The sequence below is a fragment of the Triticum aestivum genome, chromosome 2A (assembly GCF_018294505.1).
Source record: "Triticum aestivum cultivar Chinese Spring chromosome 2A, IWGSC CS RefSeq v2.1, whole genome shotgun sequence".
Taxonomy (NCBI): domain Eukaryota; kingdom Viridiplantae; phylum Streptophyta; class Magnoliopsida; order Poales; family Poaceae; genus Triticum; species Triticum aestivum.
The window spans coordinates 33,642,255-33,652,854 of NC_057797.1; the positions used below are offsets into that span (position 1 = coordinate 33,642,255).

Consider the following 10,600-nt stretch of genomic DNA (forward strand, 5'->3'; position numbering starts at 1 on the left):
CCCTACGCCTGGTCTCCATGCATACCCCGGTTCTTACATAACTAGTAGGGTATTCGGACACACTCCAGACCGTCAGGTCCTGAGGTTGAAGCGAAAAGGTCGGCAACGACAAACGATCTACAATCCGGCTAGAAGGCATTACACATGTCAATTAAAAATTACATAGTCACTATGACTAATTGTATTCCTCTTCAATACCATCTAACAGGCTGTCTAACTTACAGTCCTGCTGGGAATACTTTGCGGCCAATTCTACTTGGCCGTACACTAAGCTTACAGGGATGTCCTTCCCGTCAGGCCCCACAGGTCCGACCTCGGCCATGTGGTTTGGGTCAGACTTCGCGTACCGCGTCTTCACCATGGCCCAGGCCTCCCTAGCGCCTTGTCGGCAGGCCGATATCTTCCACAACCGGAAGCGCCGCCGAGCTCCCTTAAGCTTCTCCGAAAGCTCTCCAAGGCCCTCAGGCATGGAGTGGGAAGGCCATAAGGCTTGGGCAACGCCTCGCATCGCCTGTCGAGCTCGCTTGTGCAGTTGTGAGAGCTCGGGAAGAAGGTCACCCGTAGAACCGGGCATCTCCTCTGCAGGACGACCCGTTAGCATACCTACAGACATTACTCTGTTAGTCGACTTCCTCGCCGAACTCTTTTCTTTCAAAGATTCGCTTAAGCACTTACTAAATATGCCATGTCGAAGCCGCTGATTCTCCTTAGTAGAGTCCGACAGCTGGCCACGAACATCTTTAAGTTCAACGTCCAGCTTGGTGTTGGCATCCTGAAGCTCATTCTTCTCCCGCCTCACCCTTGTCAACATACTCTCACCGGCCTTTAGCCGGAGTAAGAGTTGTTGCCTCTCCGGATCCAGTCCGGCGCCATCTGCAATATAATTTGACAGATTCATACCCACGCCGCACTTCGCAAGATATTAGTCCTTCGAAGTGTATCTTACCAGAGGGGGTCTCTTTAGGCTCCCCTGCCGCGGCTAGTGCGGCCTCCAGTTGGGCTTTGCACTCTTTCAGCTCCTGGGACAGTACGGTATTCTTCTCTGTAAGAACCTGCATAACAAATGATCCTTAAACCAGTTACTCTAACTGTTTCAAGTCTCGGGGGCTACTGGTACATACATATATATTTACCAAAATTTTCTTACCCGTATGTCTTTTACATATTGCTCCATGGCTCTGGTTAAACCATTTTGAGCGGCACAGAGGTACGCATCTCCCGAATTGAAGGCATCTAATGCCTCTTGGGAGAAACAAGCGTCGCGAAGAACTGTCCGGCGACGCCTGTGGTTCATGGCACTCTCCACCTCGGAATTGGTGGCAGACAGCCTGTCCGCATCCTCTGTCGGAGGAGCGTCCGGTGGGCGCCTCGTGTTCGCTCCCGCTTCCGGGCCAGGCGTTGGAGCCTGGCTGGTGGAGGCGCGGTTGGCAACCTCTCCGGATGTAGTCCGGCGAGGTCTCTTCATCCTGAAGATAGCACGAACATTAATATGCCCTGAAGAAATAACACCAGGGAAAAAGAGGATGTGCTATACCTTTGCGCCGGCGTCCCAGTCCAGACTACATTCCTTTTTGCCCCACGGGGCCCCGCGGCCCCTCGTTGGCTAGCCGCCGCAGGTTCGGCCTCCCGCCTTGGAAACCTCCCCTGCAAAACACGGTCAGGAAAACTGAAATGCATGAGAATGGATTCCTTCTCAAAGGGATGAGACTCCGCTCTCTGTTACCTGGGAGGCCGGGATTAACCCTGGGTAATCAGCCGTAATGGCCACCAAGGTATTGTCCTTGCTTAACTGATGAAACACCCCGTCAATCAACTCCACCGATATATCCGGATCCTCTTCGGAGTCCGGATCGAGGGACCATTCTGGATCCTCGGGTTGTGGGGGGCGGCTGTTTATATCCTTTACTTCCTGACGCAGTTCCTGCGGTGAAATCATTGGACTACATATTTAATCATGGGAATATAAAGCGGATGGGCAGGCACAATTGTTCACTTACCCAACTCAGGGGGTTGTACATACTAAATCCGCCCTGCGGGTTAACGCGGAGGAATTCCTCCTCTTCTCCCTTGTACAAAGAGGATAAGATCTTTACTAGAGCGGCAGCTGAGGCTGTCCCCTTACGACCGTAACGGGTGGCGTCATCCTCCCCGTTAAAATCCCACATGGGGTGGCCTCTATATTGAAGCGGCTGCACCCCCCGCATAATGCATGCGGCCATGACTCTGATCATGGTTAGTCCGGAATGAGCCAATAGTCTTATCCGGCCCATCAGGTGAAGGACGTCCCTGTCGCTTTCTCTCTGAGAGCTCCGCGGACGCCAGCTTAGGTGTTTCTTTAAGGGAGCACTATTGAATTCGGGGAGACCGACCCGGATAGGGTCCGGTAGCGGGACATCATCTATATAAAACCATTCCGAAGGCCAGTCCTCGGACGCCTTCTTTGGGGTTCCGGATAGATATCCGGTCCCGGCGATACGCCACACTTCGGCTCCGCCCACTTGATATATAGACCCCTCTTGAGAGCGGGGCACCAGATAGAATAATCTCTTCCGCAGCGCGAAATGAGCCTCAACACCCAAGGATAGCTCGCAAAGAGCGACGAAGCCCGCGATATGCAATATAGAGGCGGGCGTGAGATCGTGCAGCTGGAGGCCGTAGAACTCCAGAAGCCCACGCAGAAATGGATGGATTGGAAATCCAAGTCCTCTTACTAGATAAGGGACGAGGCACACCCGCTCTCCTTTGGAGGGACAGGGGGTGCTCTCCGCTTGCTCTCCGCCATTATAGGTGGCGAGTCCGGCTCGGACCGGGACCATATAGGCCTGGGGGAGAAATCCCTTAGCCTGAAGCGACACTAGCTCGCTGTGCGGGATGGAGCACCTCTCCCAGTCTCCAGGTTTAGGACTGGAAGGGCAAGAGGAGGAGCTGCGACGGCTGGCCATGTTGTAATGAACCTTTGCTGGAGGCGCTCTGATGATTACTCGCGGAGAGGAGAAGGTGTGGTTTGGATCTGAATCCCCATCCCATTAAATAGGTGGCTCGTTTATGCGGCTAGGGGTGTGGATGTAAAAACACCCCGACTTTTCACATTCGTTTGACACGTGGAAGACGGCCATTATTGAGCGTGGAAGCCAAGGTGCGCTACATTACGAAAATCGGACATTATTCAACAGGTACACGGAATTTGGAGGAGAACCCGCCTTGCAATGCCGAAGACAATCTGCGCACCGGACTCATCGTCATTGAAGCCTGGTTCGGGGGCTACTGAGGGAGTCCTGGATTAGGGGGTGTCCGGGTAGCCGGACTATACCTTCAGCCGAACTCCAGGACTATGAAGATACAAGATTGAAGACTCCGTCCCGTGTCCGGATGGGACTTTCCTTGGCGTGGAAGGCAAGCTTGGCGATGCGGATATTCAAGATCTCCTACCATTGTAACCGACTTTGTGTAACCCTAACCCTCTCCGGTGTCTATATAAACCGGAGGGTTTAGTCCATAGGACAAATTCATCATACAACAATCATACCATAGGCTAGCTTTTAGGGTTTAGCCTCCTTGATCTCGTGGTAGATCTACTCTTGTACTACCCATATCATCAATATTAATCAAGCAGGACGTAGGGTTTTACCTCCATCGAGAGGGCCCGAACCTGGGTAAAACATTGTGTCCCTTGTCTCCTATTACCATCCGGCCTAGACGCACAGTTCGGGACCCCCTACCCGAGATCCGCCGGTTTTGACACCGACAGGCCCCGACTGTTACTTTGTGGCGGAGCGACAGGGCAGGTTGAGACCACCTAGGAGAGAGGTGGGCCTGGCCCTGGTCGGCGTTCACGGTTATTTCAAGATAACACGTTTAACGAGATCTTGGTATTTGATCTGAGTCTGGCCACTGGCCTATACACACTAACCATCTATGTGCGGACAGTTATGGGCACTCGATGTCGTGGTATCAGCCGAAGCCTTCATGACGTCAGCGACTGAGCGGCGCGCGCCGATTGGACTAGAATGCCTGCTAGGCTAGGTCTGCTTCCGGCTGCATTCGCAACGTGCAAGTGTGCAAAGGGCGATGGGCCCAGACCCCTGCGCCATAGGATTTAGACCGGCGTGCTGACCTCTCTGTTATGCCTAGGTAGGGCTGCGACGTGTTGATCTTTCGAGGCCGGGCATGACCCAGAAAAGTGTGTCCGGCCAAATGGGTTCGAGCGTGTTGGGTTATGTGGTGCACCCCTGCAGGGAAGTTAATCTATTCGAATAGCCGTGATCTTCGGTAACAGGACGACTTGGAGTTGTACCTTGACCTTATGACAACTAGAATAGGATACTTAATAAAACACACCCTTCCAAGTGCGAGATACAACCGGTGATCGCTCTCTCACAGGGCGACGAGCGGAGGATCATCGGTTAGGATTATGCTATACGATGCTACTTGGTGAACTTACCATCTACTCTCTTCTCCTGCTGCAAGATGGAGGTGGCCAGAAGCGTAGTCTTCGATAAGACTAGCTATCCCTCTCTTATTCCGGCATTCTGCAGTTCAGTCCACATATGATAGCCTTATTCCATTTGATACCAATGCATACATATGTAGCATAGCTCCTTGCTTGCGAGTACTTTGGATGAGTACTCACGGCTGCTTTTCTCCCCCTTTTTCCCCTTTCCTATATCCGATTGCTGCGATCAGATGTTGGAGCCCAGGAGCCAGACGCCACCGTTGACGACGACTACTACTACTCGGGAGGTGCCTACTACTACGTGCAGCCCGCTGACGACGACCAGGAGTAGTTTAGGAGGATCCCAGGCAGGAGGCCTGCGCCTCTTTCAATCTATATCCCAGTTTGTGCTAGCCTTCTTAAGGCAAACTTGTTTACTTATGTCTGTACTCAGATATTGTTGCTTCCGCTGACTCGTCTATGATCAAGCTCTTGTATTCGAGCCCTCGAGGCCCCTGGCTTGTAATATGATGCTTGTATGACTTATTTTATTTATAGAGTTGTGTTGTGATATCTTCTCGTGAGTCCCTGATCTTGATCGTACACGTTTGCGTGTATGATTAGTGTACGGTCAAATCGGGGGCGTCACAAGGAAACTTGACCATCTTTGATTAACGAGCTAGTCAAGTAGAGGCATACTAGGGACACTCTGTTTTTGTCTATGTATTCACACATGTACTAAGTTTCCGGTTAATGCAATTCTAGCATGAATAATAAACATTTACCATGATATAAGAAAATATAAATAACAACTTTATTATTGCTTCTAGGGCATATTTCCTTCATCTGGACCATTGATGTCATGGAGATTCAAACTCCCCTTGTATGTAGCATATGTATTGGGCAGAAGCTTGTATGTGTGGGATCAATGTTTGTGTGTGTGGGGGGGTGGGGATCGAATATTTTGAGCAATAAGTTACAGAACTTACTAAAGAAATTTAAATTTTAGAGCAAAATTTATCGTATTGGGAAGAAGCATATACATGTGGGTTCCATCATGTTTGGGGGAAATGGAGATATATTCATGGACAAGTTAACAAACTCACAAAAAATATTTCAAAGCAGTTTTTGTTGTTAAGCATCTGAGTTTCGGATACCTTACCATTCGTCATTTTCAAAGCATATATGCATAGCAGGTTAACTCGATCAAGGGTAGAGCTAGGGCCGAGCCTGGGATTTCTTCAGTTATTACCTTTATTCATTTGGCTTGGCCATACTTCCTGAAGTTTTCCTTGAGTTTCTTCATGTAGGCCTCTTGCTCTTGTGGCTCACATACTCTTCATGTTATATTAACATGCATGTCCATTCACAAGCAAAACATGGCATCAAGCACCTTCAACACCTTGTGTTCATTCTTCTTTGTTCTTTGATGACCTGTAAGTGCACATGGCTGTTGTAGCACTATCGTGATATGTGAAGTGTCCAACCCACATGGAGCGAATGCGAAGGCACCACAAACTCGGCAACTACGTTTTCACTTAACGCAGTTTTGTAGGCACTCAAACCAGAGTTTCAAAATAGTCTACTTCAGCCAGTATGCAGGAACACAAATAAAGAAGGGTGTTTACTAAACTAAGAACGGAAATAAAGACAGAAAATTAGAGAGACTAAACTACTTTAAATGGTGCTTGAGTAGTAAATGTTCTCGAGGGATTCAAAGTCATCCCCGCAAGTATGATGCTGACAACACATGATAGACATGGCTCTATATTGTATCACTATGCCACTTTATATGATCTCACATGGGGGAGCCAATAAAGCACTCATCCCCACACCGGTTACCGCGTACCCTCGTGCCACCACCGTGCTTCCCCGGTTATTAAAGGGGAGGGGGGAGGGGGGGGGGCTCCCTGTGGTCACGACATTAAGTTAGGTGCTAATCCCTGGTGCGATGATCAGGGACAAAGGGAGTTGGGCGAAAGTAGAAGGAAAAGAACACATGACACATGTGGTAAATAATCCAAATAATTAAAAAAATATACGGAAAAGCTGAGGATTCATGTGATTTTGAGTGTTTCGTCTCCGAATTCATCTCTGTTCTCCGAATTCCCTGGCCCCTCCTCCCCCTTCTACACCACCAGCAGTCTTGACTCTTGATCGTCTTCGACTTGCCACCTCCGGGGTAACCTAATTCCCGAATCATGCCTCTGCCGCCGTCCAGATCCATGGTCCTCTCCCCGATCTCCTTCCGCCTCCCCACCCCGATGGACCCGTACGTCGCCGGCGGCACCACCCGACATTCCGGCCGCCCCGATTGGGTCTTACTCCACAAGTCGGCGCGTATCTCGGGACACCGGAACTCGACCATCTCCGGCTGCCACACGATGGAGGGCCACCCCATCGAGGTTTCCTTCTGGCTCGTCGACCCGCCGGGAGTCTCCTACTTCTCCGTCCACTGCCCCGGCCTCAACAAGGACTTCCACGACGAGCCCTACATCATCTGCGCCGAGGCCGCCCTTGTCCTCTTCAGCGTGGCCTTTGTCCCCGTCCCTGGCCGGAGATCCATCCAGTACTTCGTCTACAGAGCCGGCCCGGGGGCGCCGGCGCTGGAGCTGATCCCGGACCCGGACAAGATCAGAAGAGGCGATCGATTTGGCCTCTTGCCCTGCGGTGATTCCGAGCACTATGCCTTGGTCTTCCTCAATAGAAAATTTGCCTACAATAAGCCTTGCCGTTTCGACCTCCACATCTTCTCGTCGGCGACGCAGGCGTGGAGCAGCAAGGTGCCCTCGTCTTGCTTATCGGAAGATGATCAGGCATTGCTGCTCAACCATGGCACCCGCAAGTCGGTCATGGTCGGAGATGGCTCGCTGGGCTGGGTCGATCTCTTCAGCGGCATCCTCCTCCTGTGCGATGTGTTTGGTGAGTGTCCTGTGGTCAGGTACATCACCTTGCCCGCTTCAAGGACTCGCCAGACGGACGAGCGCGGCCTCCCTTACTTTGCCTCGGAGTACTGCTGCAACGTGTCCTGCCGCGACGACGGTGCGATCAAGTTTGTCGAGATAGAGTTCGATGATCCGGATCGCAGGAACAGAGGCAACCAAGGCTGGAGAGCCATCATATGGGACAGGACGGTGACTTCGGATGGTTGGAGCCAGCGCTTCAGAGTTGATGCTGCTAACATTTCAGTAGACCCAAGTTATTCTGATTTACTGCCTGAGCTGTGGAATGACAAGACTGGAGAACCAGAACTGAAGAGACTGATTTTCTATACCCCCACGCTGAGCAAGCACGACGACGATCTTCTGTACATGATGTCTAAGGTGAACAAGGAAGACGACAAGGCCTGGGTCATCACCGTCGACATGAAACGCGAGGCCGTGGAGGCAATCGCCCCGTATTCTACCAAAGGGCACCAACTCACTTCATGGCACTCTCCATGCACCTTTCCCAAGTACATCGACCCGACGACCTCAGGTGAAGTCATGCTCTCCCTTCTTTCTCTTCGTTATCTGTTGGTTAATTACATGTGCTCACTTCATTATGGACAATATTGACAGTGAACCAATTTTTGCAGGGGATCACGTGGCCATGCACTCCAAGAGGTAATTCATATATTCCTGCATCCAGTTTTTTTGTATGTATTTGATGTTTGCTTTGTGTGACATCTTGTTGATTCCGTCTGCTGCTGTTGATGCTACTTATATATGTTGGATGCTTCTTGCCAGGATTAGTGCGGCGGACTGTGTTCTGCAGGTGCTGTTGAGTCGAGACTGGTTCAGAGAAATAGGTAACTGATTAATTCACCATTGATGCACTAGCTTTTTACTGGCTTTGATTGTAATATACACACCCTACGTTTCAAAATATTAGAAGTCCTGGGCTTGTCCTAAGTCAAAATTCCTTAAGTTTGACCAAGTTTATGGAAAAAAACTACTACCCGCAACATCAAGTATATATAGTATGAAAAATATATTTCATGATGAATCTAATGAAACTAATTTGGTATTGTAGATGTTGCTATATTTTTCTAGTCAAACTTAAAGAAGTTGGACTTAAGACGAACCTAAAACTTCAAATATTTTTTAACAGAGGGAGTATATGTGCAAGTGCAGATGAAACCAACATTTGGCAAGTGGAGTTTTAGTCTTGATTTAGAATTAATCTTACACCAACTGCAAATGTTTTCTCAATTTATTCTGCAGCATTACCCTGAATGTTTGTTCTGTGATTTCACCCTTCAATTGTGTGTTCTACTTTCACAATGTAAATGTTAATCAAGTACAGCTCTTGAAGTATTATCAAAGGATTGTTCGCTAACCATTACCCTGAATGTTTGTTATGTGATTTCACCCTTCATTAGTAAATGTTAATCAAGTATAGCTCTTGAAGTCCAAAGTTACTGTGAATTATTGAATTAACTGTCATGCAAGAAGATTCACAAATGTATGATCCTTTTGTAGATGAGCGCTTGGAAATTGAGATGCCAACTTACCATGAGTGTGTATCACTACTTGACTGTTGCCCAGCATCATCTGTGCTTTTAGATATCCAAGAAGTAAGTTATGTTCCTGTGTCTTTCAGAATTAGTCAACAGTTATCAGTGCATCATATTCTTTTTGCTAACCATCTGTCATTAAATATTTTTATTTGTTTCTGCAAACCATGCGGGCATTTTAGCCTCCACAAGCTTGAAATGCTCTATTGTCTCTTAAACCATGCACATAGCCGTTGGAAGTGTATCTTTATTCCGATGCATGGTGCCATAGCTTGATTTCAAATCCGGATCCTAATTTACTTCTTTTTTTATGCAGGTGGTAAAATATGCTTCCTCTACTGATCAAGGCAAAGCCGCTCCACAAGCTGTGGAATCTTGCTCACGGTAATACAGTACCCAAGGAAACATTCTGAAACGCACTTTGTTTGTGGAATTAACTTAGTGATGTAGTATATATGACTGACCATAATGCCTGTTGTTTCCCAGTGCCTTGGAAGAATTCGAGGCGCTAGTACGTGGGTCAGTGCATGATCCATCGTCGTCGTCCACCGAAGGCATGAGGAGCAAAATCAGTGTCGCTCTTCGAGCCTTAGACAAGTTAGAAAATGAAACTCCTTTCTGTAGTAGTTTCTTGTATCAAAAGAACGGAATCATACCATATTTACTGATGGTGCATTTTGCTTCTTTTCAGCATCTTGGACATCGTGCCGCCGACCTTGAGAGCGCTTGCGGATGCCTGCCACCAAAAAGGAGGGAAGACAATATTTGATCTTGTTGAGCAAGCAAGTGATGATACAGAGGAGTGCAAACTGGAGGGCTCTCCTGATGCTGACAACCTTTCCCACGGCGAGAACAAGACGATGGTCTATGCGATGGGCAGATCTTGCGAGGTGCAGCAGGGGCGACCCCGTCAGCGAAGGAGGCAGAACCAGGCACGGGGCCAGGAAGAACGAGCGGTGGTTCCAAATCGCCGCCAACTGGAGCAGTATGTGATGATGATTTTCTTGTGCCTGCTCTTCTTTGCCTACATATGGGCGCCGATCGATATGAGGTTGTTAGGCCATTGCCCTTTAGCATCCTATTAGTAGTAGAACTTATATATTTTGTTTACATGTGCACAATATCGTCCTATCCTCATTATGTAAAAGCATAGGCCTGTAGAGGTCTGGACGTACAATTTACAAGCACGTATATATCAGTGGTACGTCCCCAGGCTTCCTTGTTTCTCTACGAAATGTGGCATTTTCCAGCTGATATGCAGCAAACTGCCTTTTCTACCTTATGTTTTTTGCGATATTTTCTCACCATTTAATGATTTATTTTCTTGTTAGGTTTTTAGAAATATTGCAACTTTTTTTAAAGAATATGAACATATATCTAGATCTGCATGAACAACTTTTTGAAATACATGAACTTATATAATCCATGAACACTTTTACAAAAAACACAAATATATTTTCTAAACACAAAGGAACATTTCACCTCAAATCTATGAAGAGGCACGTGTACATTTTGGTAACATAAGATTTTTCCATTGGTAAACTGATCCTGACAATATGGTCATCCAGCATTGGAGATCAATTCCCTGAGAGAGAATCGGGTGCTTATTCCACAAAATCTTCATCGTAGTCAGAACAAAGTAGCAAATTGTTTGGCAAGATACAACCTAG

At 48.2% G+C, this 10,600-nt stretch overlaps 1 protein-coding gene across 1 annotated transcript; it reads left to right on the forward strand.

Annotated features, from left to right (window-relative positions):
- The first annotated feature begins 6,499 nt into the window (after positions 1 to 6,499).
- LOC123184494 (uncharacterized) lies at positions 6,500 to 10,161 on the forward strand. Its single transcript, XM_044596593.1, has 7 exons — positions 6,500 to 7,909; positions 8,010 to 8,037; positions 8,161 to 8,222; positions 8,896 to 8,990; positions 9,247 to 9,314; positions 9,417 to 9,527; positions 9,622 to 10,161. The coding sequence occupies exons 1-7, from the start codon at positions 6,634 to 6,636 to the stop codon at positions 10,013 to 10,015; spliced, it is 2,034 nt and encodes a 677-aa protein (XP_044452528.1). The 5' UTR covers positions 6,500 to 6,633; the 3' UTR covers positions 10,016 to 10,161.
- Positions 10,162 to 10,600: the final 439 nt, after the last annotated feature.

Bases quoted from the DNA above. Each gene is read 5' to 3' on its own strand.
- LOC123184494 (XM_044596593.1), top strand. From the start codon at position 6,634: ATGCCTCTGCCGCCGTCCAGATCCATGGTCCTCTCCCCGATCTCCTTC. The intron at 8,038-8,160 runs GTAATTCATATA...GCTTCTTGCCAG, and splicing joins GTGGCCATGCACTCCAAGAG to GATTAGTGCGGCGGACTGTG. The intron at 9,528-9,621 runs GTTAGAAAATGA...GCTTCTTTTCAG, and splicing joins GCTCTTCGAGCCTTAGACAA to CATCTTGGACATCGTGCCGC.